The 24,221-nt window shown below is 42.6% G+C and overlaps 1 protein-coding gene across 1 annotated transcript in view; it reads left to right on the forward strand.

Annotated features, from left to right (window-relative positions):
- Positions 1 to 24,221, forward strand: part of XPO1 (exportin 1) — a 101,648-nt gene that overhangs the window by 48,084 nt on the left and 29,343 nt on the right. Inside the window, exons 4-13 of the mRNA XM_068232383.1 lie at positions 4,387 to 4,459; positions 4,589 to 4,650; positions 4,733 to 4,777; positions 12,939 to 13,120; positions 15,118 to 15,166; positions 16,453 to 16,572; positions 16,661 to 16,789; positions 19,184 to 19,342; positions 20,374 to 20,571; positions 23,642 to 23,780. Of these exons, the coding sequence (XP_068088484.1) occupies positions 4,387 to 4,459; positions 4,589 to 4,650; positions 4,733 to 4,777; positions 12,939 to 13,120; positions 15,118 to 15,166; positions 16,453 to 16,572; positions 16,661 to 16,789; positions 19,184 to 19,342; positions 20,374 to 20,571; positions 23,642 to 23,780 (1,156 nt within the window). The remainder of the gene's footprint in view (positions 1 to 4,386; positions 4,460 to 4,588; positions 4,651 to 4,732; positions 4,778 to 12,938; positions 13,121 to 15,117; positions 15,167 to 16,452; positions 16,573 to 16,660; positions 16,790 to 19,183; positions 19,343 to 20,373; positions 20,572 to 23,641; positions 23,781 to 24,221) is intronic.

A 24,221-nucleotide genomic window follows, 5' to 3' on the forward strand; every position in this document is an offset into this window, starting at 1 on the left:
GTCCTGGATATGGACTCTGCATGTAAGTTAAGCTGTGACCCCAACAGTTAAGGTGGCTTACTTGAGCTTTAAACGTTATGTATTCTAAAGGCCCATAAACCACCCGTCATTTGGACGTCCCGTCGTTCAGTCATCCGGACGTCAAATCCGTCCGTCGTTCAGGTGATAAGACTGGTCTTGAGCGATCCACCAGTCTTATCACCTGAATGACGGACTGTACACACGCCCGATTTGACATCCGGACGATTGAACGACGGGACGTCAACGACGGGTTGTTAAAAAAAATCCGACGTGTGTATGGGCCTTTAGTTGTTTTTGTTTTTTTTTTTTTATTTATTTTAACCACTTCACAAAAGAAGGGGTTTTACCCCTTGAACACCAGAGCAATTTTCACCTTTCAGTGCTCCTTCCATTCATTCGTCTATAACTTTATCATTATTTACCACAATGAAATGAACTATATCTTGGTTTTTTTTGCCACCAATTAGGCTTTCTTTAGGTGGGACATTATGCCAAGAATGATTTTATTCTAAATGTGTTGTAATGGGAAAATAGGAAAAATGTGGGAAAAAAATTATTTTTCAGTTTTTGGCCTTAATAGTTTTTAAATAATGCATGCTACTGGAATTAAAACCATGACATTTATTTGCCCTTTTGTCCCGGTTATAAAACCGTTTAAATTATGTCCCTATCACAATGTTTGGCGCCAATATTTTAATTGGAAATAAAGGTGCATTTTTTTTCAGTTTTGCGTCCATCCCTAATTACAAGCCCATAGTTTATAAAGTAAGTGTTATACCCTCTTGACATAAATATTTAAAAACTTCAGTCCCTAAGGTAATAATTTATGTATTTTTTTTATGTATTTTTTTAATTACAAAAAAAAAAAATTGGTGTGGGAGGGAAGGAGCTAATTTTTTGTGTAAAACTAATTTATTTGTATGTGAAAAATGCTTTAGGGTGTAGTTTTACTATTTGGCCACAAGATGGCAACAGTAACTTTTTGTTTAATGCGACCTGCAAGCGTCAGGAAGTACTAGGAGGCTGGGAACGTTTTTGTATGTTTTTCACAATGATCGCGCTGTTTTATCGGAGAAGCAGCGGATCATTGCGGGGCTTAGATCAACAAACGGGAATGGATTTTCTCGTTCATTGATCTCCGGGTGAGCGGCCGGCGGCGAGTTTACGAGCGGGAGCGCGGGCAAGCGGCGGGAACGCGGAAAGTACGCATTTCTCCGTCCCTGGTGGTGAAAGGATAGAAAAAGGAACGGAGAAATGCGTACGCGTGGGGGTAAAGTGGTTAATAAAATCAGATGCCATACTGACACGGAAGAACAATCAATGTTACTGATTCATATTTATTATTTACAGCTGTTTCACTCTGAAAGCTATATGCAATCGCTAGTGGGGTTTTTTTTTGTGTGTGAGAAACAGCCCTTACTTGCTTTGCTTAGACTATCCATTTCTGGCACACTGGACCAGCAATAGCTGGTCTAGCACTTTGTTTCCCTTATGTGCAGGATTCAGTCTGGTGAAGGCAAAATCGCTGAAAGTTTACTTTTTTTTTTCCGTTCGTTAATAAATGGTATCACCCTGATACAAAACCTCTTGCTTTTATTTGTATTGTGTGCCTGCATTCAAAATAAGCTGCAAAGTGAAGCTGCTGCCACCTGCTGGTTTTTTAGGGATAGTAGAGAATCCTATTTACTTGACTGCATACGAAATTAAAGCCATAGTTCACACAAATGTTTTCCTAGATTGTGAAATACCTTAAAAATGGAAATTAGGTTACATGTGTCAATCCAAAAGAAAAAAAAATATTAGTTATTCCTGTCCGAATAACTGAAAGGAGCACCGAGAAACAATAATAATAATGTGACATCTGACCCACTCTCCATTCTCCTTGTGTTCTTGGGATTCCAGAGCTGGTTACATAATGGGCCTCCATTCTGGTAGGGTTTTTGAGCAAATGTACGCAAGTATAAGTAATTTATTGTATGTGGTAATAACATTTTGCAATTCTGGTAGGTTTTAGCCATGCAGTAATTCCTGCTGTAATTTGCATTAATTTTACTGAACATCACTATTTTCATGGAAATTAGGGGACATGTTGGCACATAATTCACTGATCATTTTGAGACCTGACTGTACCTGGCGGTAAAGTCAATTTGTATGCATTTTGCAGTTTTAAGTGAGTTCCTATTCAGGCTAATAGAATAGTAGAAATAAAACTCTATTTACTGTTTTTTTTTTTAAATAAGGGACTCCTATAAATATACTCACCATAGGTTACTACATAATCAAATACCCCCCCCCCCCCCCCCCCCCCCCAAAAAAAAATATCTTCCAAATGAGACTATTGTTTTACCGCCTAAATACCTCGTTTTTCCTCACTTTGCATTTACCGTATGTTTGGAAACGCAGAAAAATCTTTCAGAATTGCTTTAAAAAAAAAAAGCCATCATGAGGCACAGCGTATCTGCTCAGGATACACAGTAAACAAACTGTTGTAGCATAGTGTGAACAGATTAAGGGCTTGTTTCCACTGTAGCGGTGCGGAATCGCCTGGATTCCACCGCAGAAGAAATCGCATGCGGCTGCGTTTCCGCATGCGGATTTAGCCGCGATTTCGCATGCGATTTCGCATGGCAAGGAGCCAGGCGATTTTAACCATGTCACTGCCAGAGTAACGCTCCATAGCAAAGCATGCGAAATCGCGGGGAAATCCGCATGACAAAGCCGCATGCGATTTCCCTATTAAATACATTAAATCTATTCCAAACAATATCCTGCGCCAAAACTGTGTAGTCTATGTATACCCTTAATGGGGAGCCAGAGGAGAAAGCCTATCCCAAACTACAAAATTTCCAATACTCCAATGTCTGCAATAACATATTTGCTTTATTCCAAATGCTTGTACAAAACCCTATTAAATACATTAGCGGCGATTCGCATGCATTCCACTCGCAGGCGAATTCGTTGACTCGTTTGTGCGTTTTTTTACCGCTGAAAAAAACGCACCTCAACAACGCTACAGTGGAAACAGGCCCATCCACTTGCATTACATGTGCGAATCCGCATGCGTTGGACGCATGCGGATTCGCGATAGTGGGAACGAGCCCTAAAACCCATTTATAAAAAGTTCTTAGGAAGTTTTCATACATGAGGTGAAAGGAGATGAAATGGATAACTTTTTTTTTTTTTTTCCCCTGTCACTACTTTTAGAACTTTCCTTCTTTTACACTTCCTCTGAAGGAAACCTTTTTGTGTGGCTCTTGTGTGTTGCAACCAGAGTTGCATTTCTTTCCAAAATGCATAGTGTTGGGTCTGTTGATGCTTAGGTTTTATATTCCCCATGCCAAGTTTAGCTGAAAAGCAAAAAATGTGTGCACTGTGAATAGACACTTACTTTAGCTTGACCCATTTCTTTAGCTTGGGAGGTCCTAGTGGTTTGTCTGCTTTTGCATGTAACAAAGGCACATACAGTATATTTAAGTATTTTCCTGTATTGTAGTTTTCTTGTGTTAGAACTGTGGACATGGGCTTTCTGTGCATGTGGTATAGCAGGACATATAAATCATGCTGGCACTCAGTTTTTCAGGTATTTGCTTGATACCCAAATTCCTGTAAAGCTTTTGACCGTGTCACTAAAGGTTTATAGTCAGGGGAAAATGACAGGTTTAAAGTCCACAAAGCTTTTGTCACATTGTACAACCCCCTCACCGCCTACACATTTTGCCCTGAGAAAGCAATATTCAAAAAATGCATTTTTGCTGACTGCACATGACTTGCATATAATTTTGGGTTACGTAGCAAACATTTTGCACATTTTCATTTGAAAATACCTGAAAGGTAAATGTTGTCATAACACATACTGTTTTGACTTGGTATAAAAGTTAATCGGAAAGTTAGTGGAAACATATGTTGTGGGCTGGTCGGGGGGGGGGGGGGGGGGGGTTGAATGTAGTTAACATGGGATTCCTTGCTGCAATTGTAAATCCACACCAGAGAAGAGTGTTGCCATTGGCAGCATTTGAGAACATAGGGTTATCTTTTTCTTTCTTTTTTTGTTCTTTTCAGTTTATGCTGCTCTACCTGTATCTAAATACTTGTTTATGTTGTATGTTTCTTTCTTCTAGTAGCCTATTTGGCTACAGACATCTTAAATGATGCTGCTTCTTCCTGGTGTGAGCATGACCAAACAGCAGGGATGCTAAAAGCAGTAATTGTGCATGAGTTCTAATGGGATAGACTGAATTACATGTTTAGTAAAACTGTCTTAAATGTTTGTGTGAATGAGCTGCTTGTGAGTTTTGTGAGTTCTTTTTAAATATGGCTGAACTGTTACCCTAAAAATACTTACTTGGTTTCCATCTCCAATTTTAGTATTATGGTCTGCAAATATTGGAAAATGTAATCAAAACGAGATGGAAAATACTCCCTCGCAATCAGTGTGAAGGTGAGTGTTGTGTTTTTTTTTTTTGTTCTTTTGTATAATGAAGGATGGGTATCATTCTGTGTTGAGTCATCTTCTCTCAGCTGCTAATCATCTGGATTTGTTTTGAAGTGTTTGATGTTGCAATTACAGGTATAAAGAAATATGTTGTTGGACTTATCATTAAAACCTCTTCAGATGCAACCAGTGTTGAGGCAAGTATCATAATTTGCATCAAACGATGTGTAAAGATACAGAAGTGCAGGAAATAATGTCACTGTCTTTGTTTTTTCGCAGAAAGAGAATGTGTACATTGGGAAACTTAACATGATCCTTGTTCAGGTATGTGCAGTTTCGTAAATGATGTGTAAACCGCAATTCAGGACACATTCTGTGTGGAATAGATCATATTTGCTATGCACAGTGTCACACTGAACACAGCGCTGAACCTGCCCACATCTTGTGACTTGAGGACAGGATGCACACTTATGATTTTTTCTATTTACAATGGTGGGTTTAATTTTCTGGCAATGGGAAATCGTGCACAGTGATGCTATGCTGCAGGCGGTTTGTTTTGCCCATGGTCTGCCTCTTCCATCCCCTTTTGGATTAGAATTCTCAAATCAACCGTGTGCGTGTGACATCCCATTGACTTAGGTCTCGTTCACATTAGGGCCGTTTCTGTGCGCTTTTCACAGCGCACTGCCCTGTGCGATCAGCAAGGTATTTATTTTCCCATTTAACTAAATGTAGCTGGTTCACATCTATGTGCTACGCAGTGTTACAAAAACGTAGGGTTGCATGCATTTCTGTGTGTTGAGCTGTAAAGCGCACATCAATGCAAGTGAATGGGTGCGCTTTGTTAGCGCATAGAAGCGCATGCGTTTTTACCCCTAATTGGAGGAAAAAAAATACATTTACATAGAAAAACAAAGTTTTATTGACAACTGCTACAATAAGCAAAACATGCTTTAAAGAAGCGCACTAAAGCGCGCACAAGCGTATGCGTTTTTACCACGTGCTTTCACACGGTTTTCAGCGCAGCAGATGTGAATAAGGCCTTACATTGTGATGTGATTTCGGATGCGGGAAATCCCATGATGCTGGAAAGTGTGTTCCGTGATGGTGTCTAGCACTGCAGTTGCAGCTCAAACGAGCCTCATAAATACTGCTGTAGGTTCCCGTTACTCAGCATGTAATAAGGTTTTCAGGGTTCTTTCACAGTAAGTCCATTTTTATAACGCGCTGAATAGAGAAGAACTCCATAGGATTGTAGCAGTGGCCCTGGTCACAGAATAGCAGTAGAACAGAGGCGCCAGCAGGACAAAACCGGATAAAAACTTTAAAATTTGCTGGGAGGAAGTGGTGGACTTACCTCCATAAAGCAGACACGAAAGACTGTCTGAATAGCAGCAATCACATTTATTAAATAGTACCCCCAAAAAGTGCAATGCGTTTCGCAGGCCCAGCCCGCTTCATCAGGCAATAAACATGGGGAGAAAACAGAATTTCGGCAATAGCAGGTGTAGCGCCTCAGAGCACTGGCCACAGAGTTCTCTTGGGGGGGGGGGGGGGGGGTTCCTATAACCACATTTGCATGTTAACCACTTAAGGACCGCCCCCAGCCGATGGGCGGCGGCAAAGTCCGGGCCCAAACGACCGCAATACGCCCATCGGCGGGGGCGGCTGCGGGAGTGGCTATGCGGCGATCGCGTCATTTGTGACGCGATCAGCCGCCGGGGACTGGCTCCGCCCACCGCTCGCTGTAACCCGCCGGCCGTTCGGAAGCGCCGGCGGGTTACTAGCTGCCCGATCGCCGCACGGAAAGTGTATAATAGGCTTTGTAATGTATACAAAGCCTATTATACTGGCTGCCTCCTGCCCTGGTGGTCCCAGTGTCCGAGGGACCACCAGGGCAGGCTGCAGCCACCCTAGTCTGCACCCAAGCACACTGATTCTCCCCCCTGATCGCCCACAGCACCCCTCAGACCCCCCAGACCACTGTTTGCACCCAATCACCCCCCTAATCACCCATCAATCACTCCCTGTCACTATCTGTCAACGCTATTTTTTTTTTTTTTAGTCCCTAATCTGCCCCCTACTCCCTCCTGATCACCCCCCCCCCCCCCATGTACTGTATGCATCTATCCCCCCTGATCACCTGTCAATCACCCCCTGTCACTGCCACCCATCAATCAGCCCCTAACCTGCCCCTTGCAGGCAATCTGATCACCCACCCACACCAATAGATCGCCCGCAGATCCGACATCAGATCACCTCCCAAATGCAGTGTTTACATCTCTTCTCTCCTCTAAACACCCACTAATTACCCATCAATCACCCCCTATCACCACCTGTCACTGTTACCCATCAGATTAGACCCTAATCTGCCCCTTGCGGGCACCCAATCACCCGCCCACACGCTCAGATTGCCCTCAGACCCCCCCTTATCAATTCGCCAGTGCAATATTTACATCTGTTATTCCCTGTAATAACCCACTGATCACCTGTCAATCACCCCCTGTCACTGCCACCCATCAATCACCCCCTGGCACTGCCACCCATCAATCAGCCCCTAACCTGCCCCTTGCGGGCAATCTGATCACCCACCCACACCAATAGATCGCCCGCAGGTCCGACATCAGATCACCACCCAAGCGCAGTGTTTACATCTATTCTCTCCTCTAAACACCCACTAATCACCCATCAATCACCCCCTATCACCACCTGTCACTGTTACCCATCAGATTAGACCCAATCTGCCCCTAGGGCACCCAATCACCCGCCCACACCTCAGAACGCCCTCAGACCCCAGCCCTGATCTCCTCGCCAGTGCATTGCTTGCATCTATTTCCCCCCTCTAATCACACCTTGAGACACCCATCAATCACCTCCTGTCACCCCCTAGCACACCTACCCATCAGATCAGGCCCTAATTTGCCCTGTGTGGGCTCCTGATCACTCGGCCAAACCCTCAGATCCCCCTCAGACCCCCTTCCGATCACCTCCCCAGTGCATTGATTGCATCTATTTTCCCCTCTAACCGCCCCCTGAGACACCCATCAATCACCTCCTGTCACCCCCCCCTAGCACTCCTATCCATCAGAACAGGCCCAATACATCCTGTCATCTAAGAGGCCACCCTGCTTATGACCGGTTCCACAAAATTTGCCCCCTCATAGACCACCTGTCATCAAAATTTGCAGATGCTTATACCCCTGAACAGTCATTTTGAGGCATTTGTTTTCTAGACTACTCCTCGCGGTTTAGGGACCCTAAAATGCCAGGGCAGTATAGGAACCCCACAAGTGACCCCATTTTAGAAAGAAGACACCCCAAGGTATTCTGTTAGGTGTATGATGAGTTCATAGAAGATTTTATTTTTTGTCAAAAGTTAGCGGAAATTGGATTTTTATTTTTTTTTCACAAAGTGTCATTTTTCACTAACTTGTGACAAAAAAAATCTTCTACGAACTCACCATACCCCTAACGGAATACCTTGGGGTGTCTTCTTTCTAAAATGGGGTCACTTGTGGGGTTCCTATACTGCCCTGGCATTTTAGGGGCCCTAAACCGTGAGAAGTAGTCTAGAAAACAAATGCCTCAAAATGACCTGTGAATAGGACGTTGGGCCCCTTAGCGCACCTAGGCTGCAAAAAAGTGTCACACGTGGTATCGCCATACTCAGGAGAAGTAGTATAATGTGTTTTGTGGTGTAATTTTACACATACCCATGCTGGGTGGGAGAAATCTCTCTGTAAATGGACAATTGTATGTAAAAAAAATTCAAAAATGTGTCATTTACAGAGATATTTCTCCCACCCAGCATGGTTAGATGTAAAAATACACCACAAAACACATTATACTACTTCTTCTGAGTACGGCGATACCACATGTGTGACACTTTTTTGCAGCCTAACTGTGCTAAGGGGCCCAAAGTCCAATGAGTACCTTTAGGATTTCACAGGTCATTTTGAGACATTTGGGTTCAAGACTACTCCTCACGGTTTAGGGCCCCTAAAATGCCAGGGCAGTATAGGAACCCCACAAGTGACCCCATTTTGGAAAGACTACACCCCAAGGTATTCCGTTAGAAGTACGGTGAGTTCATAGAAGATTTTATTTTTTGTCACAAGTTAGCGGAAATTGATATGTATTGTTTTTTTTTTCACAAAGTGTCATTTTCTGACAACTTGTGACAAAAAAAAAATCTTCTATGAACTCACCATACTCCTAACAGAATACCTTGGGGTGTCTTCTTTCTAAAATGGGGTCACTTGTGGGGTTCCTATACTGCCCTGGCATTTTAGGTGCCCTAAACCGTGAGTAGTCTAGAAAACAAATGCCTCAAAATGACCTGTGAATAGGACGTTGGGCCCCTTAGCCACCTAGGCTGCAAAGAAGTGTCACACGTGGTATCGCCGTACTATGGAGAAGTAGTATAATGTGTTTTGGGGTGTATTTTTATACATACCCATGCTGGGTGGGAGAAATCTCTCTGTAAATGGACAATTGTGTGTAAAAAAAAAATCAAATGTCATTTACAGAGATATTTCTCCCACCCAGCATGGGTATGTGTAAAAATACACCCCAAAACACATTATAATACTTCTCCCGAGTACGGCGATACCACATGTGTGGCACTTTTTTGCACCCTAACTGCGCTAAGGGGCCCAAAGTCCAATGAGTACCTTTAGGATTTCACAGGTCATTTTGCGACATTTGGTTTCAAGACTACTCCTCACGGTTTAGGGCCCCTAAAATGCCAGGGCAGTATAGGAATCCCACAAATGACCCCATTTTAGAAAGGAGACACCCCAAGGTATTCCGTTAGGATTACGGTGAGTTCATAGAATTTATTTTTTGTCACAAGTTAGCGGAAAATGACATTTTGTGAAAAAAAAAAAATTAAAATCAATTTCTGCTAACTTGTGACAAAAAAAAAAATCTTCTCTGAACTCACCATACTCCTAACGGAATACCTTGGGGTATCTTCTTTCTAAAATGGGGTCATTTGTGGGGTTCCTATACTGTCCTGGCATTTTAGGGGCCCTAAACCGTGAGGAGTAGTCTTGAAACCAAATTTCTCAAAATGACCTGTGAAATCCTAAAGGTACTCATTGGACTTTGGGCCCCTTAGCGCAGTTAGGGTGCAAAAAAGTGCCACACATGTGGTATCGCCGTACTCAGGAGAAGTAGTATAATGTGTTTTGGGGTGTATTTTTCCACATACCCATGCTGAGTGGGAGAAATATCTCTATAAATAGACAATTGTGTGTAAAAAAAAATTGTCATTTACGGAGATATTTCTCCCACCCAGCATGGGTATGTGTAAAAATACACCCCAAAACACATTATACTACTTCTCCTGAGTACGGCAATACCACATGTGTGGCACTTTTTTGAAGCCTAACTGCGCTAAGGGGCCCAAAGTCCAATGAGCATCTTTAGGCTTTACAGGAGTGCTTACAATTAGGCACCCCCCAAAATGCCAGGACAGTGAACACACCCCACAAATGACCCCATTTTGGAAAGTAGACACTTCAAGGTATTCAGAGAGGAGCATAGTGAGTCCGTGGCAGATTTCATTTTTTTTTGTCGCAAGTTAGAAGAAATGGAAACTTTTTTTTTTTTTTTTTTCTTTTTTGTCAGAAAGTGTCATTTTCCGCTAACTTGTGACAAAAAATAAAATCTTCTATGAACGCACCATGCCTCTCACTGAATACTTTGGGATGTCTTCTTTCCAAAATGGGGTCATTTGGGGGGTATTTGTACTATCCTGGAATTTTAGCCCCTCATGAAACCTGACAGGTGCGCAGAAAAGTCAGAGATGCTTGAAAATGGGAAAATTCACTTTTGGCACCATAGTTTGTAAACGCTATAACTTTTACCCAATCCAATAAATATACACTGAATGTTTTTGTTTTTTTATCAAAGACATGTAGCAGAATAACTTTCGCGCTCAAATGTATAGGAAATTTTACTTTATTTGAAAAATGTCAGCACAGAAAGTAAAAAAAAATCATTTTTTTGCCAAAATTCATGTCTTTTTTGCTGAATATAATAAAAAGTAAAAATCGCAGGAGCAATCAAATAGCACCAAAAGAAAGCTGTATTAGTGACAAGAAAAGGAGGTAAAATTCATTTAGGTGGTAGGTTGTATGAGCGAGCAATAAACCGTGAAAGCTGCAGTGGTCTGAATGGAGAAAAAGGCTCTGGTCCTTAAGGGGCGAAAAGACTGTGGTCCTCAAGTGGTTAAACTTATAATGCGCGGCACTTGGCTATTTTTTAGGATGTAAGCAAGTTTAAGCATGATAGTCTCTGGACTAAAACTTTGTACAGGGAAAAATTTATATTTACACCAAAGTGATTAAATGATAGCTTGCTTAACCTAGCAGTTAATTGCTTCCAGTTAGCCTATGCAAAAATTGTTGTACAGCCTCTGACAATTCTGGTTAATGCACGATGGGAGGAAAAATGAAATTGGACTAAAATTACCAACTCTAATGACTTTCACACCAAAGCTGATTTCTGGCATTTTAACGCAAACACAATAGTTTGCGTTCTCCAAGGTAAAATGAAAGTCCATAGACTTACGTTTTACCTTTCACATCTAACGCAGCCTTTTGGTGCGTTGCGGTTCAATGCACTCAAGCTTTTAATCGTCCGGCGTCTGCATTTTCCTGTCGGTTATAATGTGAACTAACGCCGCTAATCAGCGTCGCACCGCAACACCCCGACGACACGCTGCAGATCATAACGCATGCGGGAAATCTGCTCTTGCAAGCGTTATGTAATGTGAAAGAAGCCTCAAGGATGTTTTCTGGTAATATCTTTAATTTACTGGTCAATATTAAATATTTTTTTAAGACCTTCTACACCTATAACATTAAGTGCTTTGTGTGCACACTGATCGCATAACGCACGTTACACCAGAATATGCAGTGTGTATGATGTAAATTATACAAGCTACTTAATTACATTAGATGGTTTTGTGTACACATGTAACGTTTACGCCTATTTAGTGAATAATACCGCCAGGCCTACATAATTAAGATTAAAAAAAGTGTCTATGCAGTGCAACTTCTTGAGCCTCACCACACCTCAATCAAGAGCAAATAAATGTCTACCTTTTTAGCTTAATTCTCTGTCTGGATTTAGGCCTCTTTCCCACCAGGACGTTGCGTTTTAGGGGACGTTATAGGTCGCATAACGTGCACCTAACTCAACGCCTGGTGGTGTTGGAGGACGCTACCTAGTGCTGCGTTATGCAGCTCTTGGTGCGCCTTTTGTGTCCTATGCGCAGCAGAGACCAGGTGATCGGAGCACTCCGCATCACGTGGTCCCGCCAGCCAATCAGCGGCCGCTCCCAGAAGTAAACAATGCAGTGCAGTGAATATTAAGTAGCCATGTGGCTGGCTACAATAGCGGACTCTCCCCGCCTCTCCTCCGGCCCAAAAAATAAATAAATATAACTGAGCATGTGCACAGTCTAAAGCCGCTAAAACCGCGTAGAACGCATAGCATGCTGCACTTTATTTAAATTGCAACGTTACAATGTAACACAACGTGGGCACTGTGAACAGCCCCTTGATTTTACATTGCTGTGAGTTGGGCTGCGTTACAGGATGCTCTAACGTGCGCCTGTAATGTCCCACTGTGAAAGCAGCCTTGAAGTATCTTCCCACACTTGGCAATCATAGATGTGGATGCCCTGCAAAGTAAAGAATGCCGTCAAGCCCTTTTCCATGTGATCTTAAATCATCTCTACAGAGCATAAGACTGGGTTCTCACTTGAATTGGACTACGAATGGCCAGCAGGAGCAGGCTCTGTGGTTTGTGGTCTGGTTGGAACCTGGGGTGGATGCGTTTTCAACCATAGGCTATATGGGAAATGCATCCGCTCTTACAGAAAAATCGCAGACACTTTATCCCAATCAGTAGCTGATACCCCCTTTTACATGAGAAATAGAATGATTTTCACAAACAGACCATCAGGGGGCACTGTATGACTGATTTTGTGCTGAAACCCCTCCCACAAGAAGCTCTGAGTACCGCGGTACTCTGGGCAAACTGCCACAATGTAACAATGTTCACAGACAGGAATTAGCTGTTTACAGCTGTCTCTAACAGCCAAAACAGCAAGGAGCAGCTACATAACCTGCCCACAGTAAAAATGTCACCATGTAATAAATGTCAGAATGTAAATCTGGGAGACTAAAGATTTTACAATGAGCAAACACTGACTAAATCATTTATACATAATTATTGTAAAAAATGAAGCAGTTTTTTACTACCTTATTTTCACTGGAGTTCTCCTTTAAAGCTAACTTGAGTAAAGACTACTCATCCGAATCCGAAACAGATTAAAAATGTAATGGTACTATTTTGAATTGAGCAGAGTTTGGAGTCATTTTAATTATCTGTTCACTGTGTGTGTTTACAGGGGCTCGAAAAGCATCGTTGGTAAAGTTTTGGGTGTTGAACTATTTTTATGTTCCAGATACTGAAGCAAGAATGGCCCAAACATTGGCCCACATTCATCAGTGATATTGTAGGGGCCAGCAAGACCAGCGAGAGCCTCTGTCAGAACAACATGGTCATTTTAAAGCTTTTAAGTGAAGAAGTTTTTGACTTTTCCAGTGGACAGATTACACAAGTGAAAGCAAAACATTTAAAAGACAGGTAAATATTGATTCATATGTTAAAGAGACTCCGTAACAAAAATTGCATCCTGTTTTTTATCATCCTACAACTTCCAAAAGCTATTCTAATGTGTCCTGGCTTACTGCAGCACGTTCTACTATCACCATCTCTGTAATAAATCAACTTATCTCTCTCTTGTCAGACTTGTCAGCCTGTGTCTGGAAGGCTGCCAAGTTCTTCAGTGTTGTGGTTCTGTGATGCATCTCCCTCCTCCAGGCCCTCTCTGCACACTGTCTGTGTATTATTTAGAGTAGGGCAGCTTCTCTCTTATCTTTTACAAGCTGGATAAATCCTCCTCTGAGCTGGCTGGGCTTTCACATACTGAGGAATTACATACAGGCAGAGCTGTCTGCACTCTGCAGGAAGAAACAGCCTGACACTTCAGTGGAAGATAGCTGCAGGGGGAAAGAAACTCACAAATGATCTCTTGAGATTCAAAAGGAAGGGTGTATACAGCCTGCTTGTGTATGAATGTATTTTCTGTGTGTGGACATACTGTACATCAACCTACTTCCTGTTTTGGTGGCCATTTTGTTTGTTTATAAACAAACTTTTAAAAACTGTTTTTAACCACTTTTAATGCGGTGAGGAGCGGCGAAATTGTGACAGAGGGTAATAGGAGATGTCCCCTAACACACTGGTATGTTTACTTTTGTGCGATTTTAACAATACAGATTCTCTTTAAACTAACCTGCCCAAGAAAACAATTGCATTTGCTGACAAGTTAAAAGCACTTCCCATAAATCTCACCTAAAGACTAGTAATGAATTGGATGTCCACATGCAGTGCTTTGGGTTAACTATATAGCTTTTTAGTTTTATGACCCCCAAAACTAGATACTAATGGTGAGTAGCATCCCACAATTCACAACAGTTACTGGCATTTTAACAGGTCTAAAGCTAAATTTACACGCAGGGAGGCGGTGGCTCAATTAGCCGCCGGATCGCCTCTTACGCTCGCCCGCGCCGGATTCGATACCCGCTCGTCCCCGCTCCGCTTATCTTCCGCTCGATTCCCTGCCATTGTCCCCTCGCGCAGGGAATCGGCGGTAGCAAGATCTGACCTGTCTGATCTTATCAATCGAGCCGCATCAGCTCGATTGATAACACACATTGGAGCCTTATCTACGGGTGTAGATGAGGCTTAAAGGGAACCAGAGAGGATGAGATATACATACCTGGGGCTTCCTCCAGCCCCATACGCACGGATCGCTCCCACGTCGCACTCCTCCGCTGCCTGCATCAGCCGCCACCGGGTCCCGTCATTGCCGCGAGTCGGCAAGTCGGCCGGCGGACGCGGCCAATTCTCCGCATCACAGGGTGCTCTCCCCATACAGATACGCATGTGGCTGCTTACTGCGCAGCCGCATGCGTACATGTATGGAGGGAACCCCTGTGATGCGGACAATTGGCCGCGTCCGCCGGAAGTGACGGGCCCGGTACCGGCGGATCCAGGAAGCTGAGGACGGCGGCGTGGGAGCGATTCAGGCTTATGGGGCTGGAAGAAGCCCCAGGTATGTATAAAATCTTTTTCTTTTTCCACCCCCCGTTCCTCTCTGGTTCCCTTTAAGAGGAGTGAACTAATGACTGTTGAGGTGCCCATTAACGGTACAATCTTTCAATCAGATTTTTTTAAATACAATTGTACAGAAAACCATGCAGTATGTGGAGAATATTAAACATGAACAGAGTCAATAGTAGATTGGAATACAGACTTTTATCGATTGGAATGTGGATTTTACAATCGTATTTGAAGAAAAGAAATGCCCCAATTGACCTTTTTATGGAAACAATTGATAATCGCCTTCCAGTTACTTACAATCCTGCAAATCGGATTGAGTGATCTCATCTGAAGAGAATATTGTACCATTAATGGGCATATTTGGAGGCTTGGTCATGTAGAATAAACAGTGTGTGTGTTGTAACTTTCACTGTTTCTATTTTTACTGTTAAAATTTGCTTTTTTCTTATTTGCAGTATGTGTAACGAGTTCTCAAAGATCTTTCAGCTCTGTCAGTTTGTAATGGTAAGTATATTCTCTGTGTGTTGTGAGTTCATGTGTATACGTTAATAGCAAAACTTGCTGCTCGGTTATGTAGATCTTAGGTTTTTGTTTGAATTAACAGTTCTTTAAAGAGTATCCGAGATGAAAAACTATCAAGTAACTTGTCTATATATCATCTAAAGTTTAGATAGTTTGCAAAGCAAATCTAGCTGCAAACCGCTTCAACAGGATATGATGATTTCTTCCTTTGATACAATGAGCAGCCATATTCTGCATGTCATCACACAGGCGAGCTGCTCTGTATCTCCACTCCTCAGCCTGTGAAATCTCCACTCCTCTCTCCCCCCCCCCCTTGCCTCTGAAATCTCTGGCTAACAATGCCACCTTCTCCCCAGACTGAGTTCCCATGAGCACTTGCTTCATGAGACTCAGAATGCCTAAGCGCTGGAGGAGCTGTTGACGAGGCTCATTTAGTTTATAGGGAATTAAGGTGATAAACCAAAAGTATTTGGCTTGATGAATGCCCCATAAACTATATAGAAGAGGCACAATTATGTAATGAGTAAAAATTTCTCTCGGGTCCACTTTAATACCTTCCTAGTGTCTGTAAAACACGCGCTGTATTAAATCGGCTGAGACGGCCGATGACAACCGCCTCAGCCGATAATCTGGTGTGTACAGCAGCCAGCGAATGGCCAAGCGGATAAACTCAGCCGAGTGACAGCCAATTTATTCCCGCATTACAACAGAACGCGTCGTCACCTGTCTCCTTGTCTGTACAGCCTTGGCCCAGCGAAGTCACCGGAGGGATTCCAGCGTGTGTACGGGCCTTATATTTTTATTATTGATTTTAAATATAAGACACTCCCTGAAAAGAGCGATACTGTGACCTCCCACCTTCACCCCATGTGGCTACAGATATGTTATCAGTCAGCTCTATATTTCCTTTATATGGCATTGACCCTGGACATAGACATTGTGTCTCCTTCTTCTTCTGTCCTCATAAAATGATACATAACCTGCTTCCAGTCAATACCATCTGGTATTTGGAAACCGTGCACACCACTGGGGTATATCTAAGCAAAGCGTCTGTACAACACATCTTCCCTACAGTGTTTCCCACGGGATCGAGTTTGATCCTAATGGGCAACACTTATTTGTAATGGTGTTATGCCTTCTTTTGCACTTAAGGATGAATTCTTTGATAAGTATGCCTAGTTTAAATGGGTGGACAGAGTTTTAGGTATGAGGCTAAAATGTCTGCAAAACCTTTACAATTACTTTTATTTTTATTATTTCTCTCTAAGGAAAACTCACAGAATGCGCCACTCGTCCATGCCACCTTGGAAACGCTTCTTCGATTTCTTAACTGGATTCCGCTGGGCTATATATTTGAGACCAAACTGATCAGCACATTAATTTATAAAGTACGCTGCTAGTTTTCTGTGAGCCCATTAAAATTTGTAATAAGCATTTCTGTATCCAAAAAATTCATATCAATTTTTCTTTTTCTAGTTCTTAAATGTTCCAATGTTTCGAAATGTGTCCTTAAAATGCCTCACTGAAATAGCTGGAGTAAGCGTCAGCCAGTATGAGGAGCAGTTTGTAACGCTTTTCACTTTGACCATGATGCAACTGAAGCAGGTGAGGCATAACTCTGTTCATGTGTCTTATTGCATAGCCTGACTGACTGTAGGCTTGGATTTTTCTTCTACTTCTGTGACACCAGTGACAAATTAACTGTGTGACCTTTGAAAACAGCTCTTAGAACTAGGTCACTTTTTATACTTGTGAACAGCAAATAAGATACCTGGTTTTTAATTAATTTATAGAATGTAAAATATTTGTATGATGAAACGCAGCATTTGAATATTTGTCGCTATGTCCATGCTCTTGATGGTACGGGCTTCCCCCTTGCTGGTGTCTTGCATTGTTTTTTGTTCCTAGAAAGTAATTGGCATAGATGCACACTCCCTGAGCCACAGGACCATGAACATGAGAAAAACTTTAAAGAGAACCCCAGGTGTGTTTAAAGAATGTTATCTGCATACAGAGGCTGGATCTGCCTATACAGCCCAGCCTCTGTTGCTATCCCAAACCCCACTAAGGTCCCCCGGCACTCTGCAATCCCTCATAAATCACAGCCGTGCTGTGAGGCTGTGTTTACATCAGTATTGTCAGTCTCAGCTGCTCCCCCGCCTCCTGCATAGCTCCGGTCCCTGCCCCGTCCCTTCCCTGCCCCGTCCCTTCCCTCCAATCAGCAGGGAGGGAAGGGATGCAGGCGGGGACTGGAGTTCTGCAGGAGGCGGGGAGAGCAGCAGACTGACACTACAGAGATAAACACAGCCAGCTCTGACAAGCTGTTTGTCAGCAGCATGGCTGTGATTTATGAGGGATTGCAGAGTGCAGGAGGACCTTAGTGGGGTTGGGATAGCAACAGAGGCTGGGCTGTATAGGCAGATCCAGCCTCTGTATGCAGATAATATTCTTCAAACCCACCTCGGGTTCTCTTTAAGGAATGTGTTTTGATGGGGGTGGGGGAGGGGGTCTAAATTAAGATAACCCTCAATCTTCATTCCATGTTTAACTGGAAGTGTACTGTTAAATTATATACAGGAAAATTCATAATTGTTTATACTTTTATTGAACATCCACTAGTAAAGAAAAGGACCTTTAAAATGCATTTTGCTACGCAGTAACTATCCGTTTATGCAAAACTGCTATACAGTCATTTTTAAAGAGGATCTGTAACCTCAAAAAATCCCCTGGGGGGTACTCACCTCGGGTGGGGGAAGCCTCCGTCTCCTAATGAGGCTTCCCACGCCGTCCTCTGTCCCACGGGGGTCTCGCTGCAGCCCTCTGTGCAGCCGTGACGTAATATTTACCTTCCTGGCTCCTGCGCAGGCGCTCTGACGGCTGTCGGCTCCGCACTACACGGAAATACCCGATCGCCGTCGGGTGTGCTCTACTGCGCAGGCGCAAGTTTCCGGCGCCTGCGCAGTAGAGCGGACCCGACTGAGATCGGGTATTTCAGTGTAGTTCGGAGAGGAAAGCAGCCACAGCGCCCCCGCTGGAGCCAGCAAAGGTAAATATTGAAATTACAGTCGGGCCTGTCGCCGGCTGTTCAGAGGGCTGCAGCGAGACCCCCGTGGGACAGAGGACGGCGTGGGAAGCCTCATTAGGATCCGGAGGCTTCCCCCACCCGAGGTGAGTACCCCCCAGGGGATCTTTTTCATGTTACAGAGTCTCTTTAAGTAATTATCAACAGAGAAAAAAATCCAGTGTGGCGCAGTATACAAGTGATCCCATGAACCTCACAGGTGGTAGCTAGGCAAGTTGCATGAGGAGCAGGAAAACAAGCAAACAATGTACATTTCACTCCCTGATATATCTGTGTTACAAACAGGGACTGGAAACTGTATCTGTGTTCTCCCCAGAAATTTTTTCCAGCTGGGTGGCATGAAAAAATAGCCGGGTGGGGCGAAATGAGAGACTGCAGGGTCGGTGTTTCTGTGTGCAGCTCGGATTACAGAAAAGGAGGGGGTGAGCCGATGACAGCTGTGTGCTCACCAAAACTAGCCGAGTAAAGCACCCGGCTAAAAGAGCCTGGGGAGAGCACTGTGTTCTAGCTCTAGAGGCGGAGATTCCAAAGTGTGTTCGCAAGTGTCAGTAAACAGTGGTATGACTCTGTAACTGATATTCGAATGTGTTCAAGCAAAGTCTCTTTTTAGGATTTTCAGTTTCTGTCCCACATTGGTTTGTATACAATTGTATGGGTATGTTCATATCAGAGTTGTAACAGACCAGATTATCCAGACATACTTTTACAGTGCATTTCTAGATAATGTTTGTATTAAGAAACACCTCACCAACAAACCTGGGGGTGCGATCTGCCATTTTGTCTGCGGCCCCTGAGAGACCCCCTGACAAGTGCCAAAATACCCCAGGTGTCCACAAGCACCAGAGTGAGAATCGCTGGTTTAGGGTCCTCCAATGTATTCTTCTCTCCAGTTACGAATGTATTCCTTTTACACACAGATGTTGCCACTGAACACAAACATTCGTCTTGCATATGCCAATGGAAAAGATGATGAGCAGAACTTTATTCAGAACCTCAGTTTGTTTTTATGTACGTTTCTCAAAGAACATGGACAGCTTATAGAAAAGAGACTCAACTTAAGAGAAACACTAATGGAGGTCAGTTTATTTCTTTTTCAATTTTGATTTTAAAGACTGCAGCTATGTATAGCATAAATGTCCTGTCAATTGGCTAATTGTATACAAGGTACAAGTAGTAAAGTATAACTGAACTGACATGAGAAATGTGTACATACAGTACCAAGCCTATTTAGAATTTACCTGTGTTCACTATTTTTCCCTTTGTAAGTGTTAATACACCAGTGCTTTATGTATGCAAATGAGGCAGGTGGTGAGCAGAGGCAGCTCTACTGAAAAGTAAATGGAAGCAAATGCTTGCTATGATTAAGGAGCCATGCAGAGCTCCGATATGCATGAACTTTTACCTGTGTCATATGATGTTCTAAATAAAGACTTGGATTTTTACCCAGCCACTTGGTGTAGCGGGACATCCTTTCTGGAAATCTGTGTTCAAAACTTATTATTGCTTCAATATAAAATGTAGGGTTTTTTTTGTAATGACCCCAGTCCCTTATCTGTTTTTTTTTTTGTTTTTGTTTTTTTTTTTGTACTGTTAATTTAAAATTTGATATGAGTGCAAATAGTAACTGATGGTATTGATGGCTCCTATACAGTTGTAGTTATACGAGTTACAAGACCACAGTTAGCCACAATATAGATTTGTAACCGCTATACCTCATTGAAATAGAATACTTAAACCAGAATCTTTCCATGTAAAAATATATTCCTGTAGTATTATACACAAAATATACAAGTACTGGTTGTCAAAATTTACATTAGCACAAATATATCAGTACATTACCAGCCCCTCTCTCCCTCCCCTCCATACTGGCTACTTTCACTTTCCTATTTTACCACCCTTTTGTCTTAAACCTGAGTCCTACAGGAATTCACCTGATAAAGCCATCATTCCCACACTGCCAGGGAAAAGTAGAGCATATTGTCTCACCGTTAAATACAGTGTTTCAACAATGTTATTATGACATCTTGAAAAAAGACAAATCCTAAAGCAAAAATCATCAAATGCAATATATGACGGTGGAACTGGTTTTTATTTGTGTCATTCTCAGGCTCTGCATTATATGTTGTTGGTGTCTGAAGTAGAAGAAACAGAGATTTTCAAAATCTGCCTAGAATATTGGAACCATTTGGCAGCAGAGTTGTATAGAGAGAGCCCGTTTTCTACATCCGCATCCCCTTTGCTCTCTGGCAGTCAGCACTTCGATGTTCCTCCCAGAAGACAACTCTACTTGCCAGTTCTGTCAAAGGTAGTATTTTTACGGTATCTTGTGGTATACGGTTATTCAGTATGTGTTTTTTAATCTTTAGGAACCTATTATCTCTTCAGATGTGAATGTTTCCAGTTCCCAATAAAGGATCCTTCACTGCAGAGCATATAGAAATTTACACTATAGGTCAATTTAAAAAATAAATAAAATCAGAATTAGTGCAATTGTCTACAGAGTGCTTTGTGTGCTCCAATAGCAATCCATTTGCAAAAATGCTAGACACCCTTTAAACAAGTGGAAATCGTGTGGGAATGTTTCTATTAGTGCTCTGCGTTTGCAATGCGCTTTTTCCCCAATCGTAGGCGCCATGCCTACTGCATCTTTTGTATGAATGGCCGCCTATATAAACTATAGGAGAGCAGGAAAATTGCATAGCAATCGTGCAGCTATTCCTGTTTTCGCTCCATACACCCGTCAAATCAGTGCGGAATTGCAGTTGAATCAACCAGTTTGCATTTTTCAGTAGAATATAGCCGTTATAATTGGGTCTGTTGCTAATATAGTAAGGAAGAATAGTCTTAGTCTCTTAAAAAAAAAAAAAGAGGTGGAATGCTAAATGTTAATATAAAATAATGGTGTGTGCATAAACTACAGTATACTACCTTTAAAAATTGCTTTTCACAATTTAAGTACAGCAAAGTCCCCATTATCTGGAATTTCGGTAACCAGAAGTCTCAACTGGCGTGCCTATGGGGATAATGACTGTTTTTGGGGGGGGTTTGCGGTGATATAAATACTGAGTGTTCAGTGTCATCTTCTAGCCTTCCCGACGCTCCTATTTGCTTTCGGATGTCTGTGCACGGCTCCTGGCGTGTCACATCGCCCGACGGGGGCCCGGTGACATGCACTGAGAATTTAGGAAAGCGTCAGAAAGGTTAGACGGCGCTGGACACTAGGTGAGTATTTTTTTGTTTAGCGCATGGGCAGGTTAGGCTGAAGCATCTTTCCCTCCGGGTTTCCCCTGCCACACCTCTGTTCCTCTCCGATTGGCCAATATTTCTCATGCTGAGACAATGCACTTTCTATAGTGAAGGGCGGGCAAAACGGGAGACTATGGGAGGAAATGACATCAGAATTGACTTCAAAATAGATGGTACATAGACGCAGACCGTGCACGGTCTGCTTCTATGTACCATGTATTCTCCAGTTGTGCCCTGCACAAGTTAAACCTGCTGCACGTCTCTTAGCTTGACCTGTGTGCCATTATATAGGTGTTTTTATGAGGTGAAGACTTTATTATACAGGTGCAGATGTTTATCAAGGCCCATACCCCTAAGAACTCAACCTGAGTGCCGAGTGAAGTTTGTTCTACAGTGTACTTGACTACAAAATAGCCACACTTAAAATGGGATATGCCAAGAAGTATTTTTTTTCTGTAGAAAAATCGCTAAAATCAAAACGTGGACAGTGCAATACATATTTTATGTAAGTAGAGAAAGTATTTACATATATGGGTTTTTTTCTGAGATAATATGGCTGACCGCTCCTCTTTAACATATGGGTCCATTCCGCATGATCCGCTGGAAGGGACCACAAGTTTGGATCTGTAGTAATTTTTCTGGTGCGCCAGAGATGGAAAACTGATGCCTCTAAAAACTTACACGGATTAGTATTCCATCCGTTCCAGTGTGAACCTAGCCTAAGGAAATTTGCTTTTTGTAGACCCACTGAAGCTTAGTGGAATCCAAATGAAAACAAAGCTGGGGAGAGGTAGATAATGCTGCAGGGTATGCTGCTTTACCTGCATGTGTATTAAAGGGGCACTATTGCTAAAATCATCTTTTTTAAACCTTTTAGCATACATATTAGTTGATGGAGGACTGATTTTGCACATTATTCATTTTTATTTGAAAGTATTTGTTTGCAGGCAATAAACATTTAGATACATGTAGTCACGTCAGCAGTTGTACCTTTCCGACGCCAATGTAGTTCATACCATTCTGCAATAGGGAGGCAGCTTGTAGTGGTGTGCGAGTTGTCAGTTATGTTGTACCCCTCTGGCCATTTCAGTTTGGTTTTCCCACCTTGTAACTGCTCTATAGAGCAGTTACTGAGCACAGGAGCCGACGTAAAGTGATGGTCGCAGCCTCCTCCGTGCAGGGTGCAACGTTATTCAGAGCGGCTGCGTGTAGTTACGCTGCCCGGCCGCCAAGGACCCCCTTTCCCTATGCTGGCAATGAAACGGACACCTATTGTTGTCCGTTTCTATGGTAACCATGTCCGGCTTTCCTATCTGCGCAATCTAGCAGCGGCATCAGAGCACACACAAGCGCTACAGCTGTGTGTTGCTCTGCGTGGTGTATTGCTTCCTAAAACCTTTTTTGAATGCCTGCAAAACTGTTTTAAAGGTGTTTGTGTTGTGGAAGTAGGTAGGCATTCAAAAAAGGTTTTAGGAAGCAATACACCACGCAGAGCAACACACAGCTGTAGCGCTTGTGTGTGCTGTTTGATGCCGTCGCTAGATTGCGCAGATAGGAAAGCCGGACATGGTTACCATAGAAACAGACGACAATAGGTGTCCGTTTCATTGCCCGCATAGGGAAAGGGTGTCCTTGGCGGCCGGGCAGCGTAACTACACACAGCCGCTCTGAATAACGTTGCACCCTGCACGGAGGAGGCTGCGACCATCACTTTACGTCTTCTGCTGTGCTCAGTAACTGCTCTATAGAACGGTTACAAGGTGGGAAAACCGAACTGAAATGGCCAGAGGGGTACAACATAACTGACAACTCGCACACCACTACAAACTGCCTTCCCTATTGAAGAATGGTATGAACTACATTGGTGTCGGAAAGGTACAACTGCTGACGTGACTACATGTATCTAAATGTTTATTGCCTGCAAACAAATACTTTCAAATAAAAATGAATAATGTGCAAAATCAGTCCTCCATCAACTAATATGTATGCTAAAAGGTTTAAAAAGATGATTTTTAGCAATAGTGCCCCTTTAAGAATGTTTTTTTTTTTCCTACCTACAAAACTCCATAGAAAAACTAAATGTAATGCCTTTTTTAGGGAGTTTTGTAAACTTCTGTTCACTTCTTCAGGTGCGCTTGTTGATGGTTAGTCGAATGGCAAAACCAGAAGAAGTTCTGGTTGTAGAAAATGATCAGGGTGAAGTGGTTCGTGAATTTATGAAGGACACAGATTCTATTAATCTATACAAGAACATGAGGGAAACTTTAGGTAAGTCTTTTAATGTTTTTATTTTGTGATGTTGTTTTCTGTTTACTTTAGTCTAATACATTGCCACTCCAAACCGTTCTGACTTCAAAAGATGTCATTAGCCCTAGTGTGTTTGAACACTAAAATCATGTAAATACATTTAGTACTAGAACATAAGTTCTATTCACACAGACTAGCAAGTACAGGTGTGCTAAATTTGGAAACCGTTAACATAGAACATTATTATTATTATTATTATTATTATTTATAAAGCGCCAACATATTACGTGGCGCTGTACAATGTAAGAAAACAAACAAGGGATACATAATGATAGACGAACACTGATACAAAATACAGCACTGCTGATTAAAACTTGATTTAACATGATGACTAAAATGTATAAATGTCTAACAGAGTGCAAGCAATTTAACAGTTCATGACACAAAAGGGTCAGAGCCCTG

This window comes from Hyperolius riggenbachi, chromosome 4 (genome assembly GCF_040937935.1).
Source record: "Hyperolius riggenbachi isolate aHypRig1 chromosome 4, aHypRig1.pri, whole genome shotgun sequence".
Lineage (NCBI taxonomy): Eukaryota > Metazoa > Chordata > Amphibia > Anura > Hyperoliidae > Hyperolius > Hyperolius riggenbachi.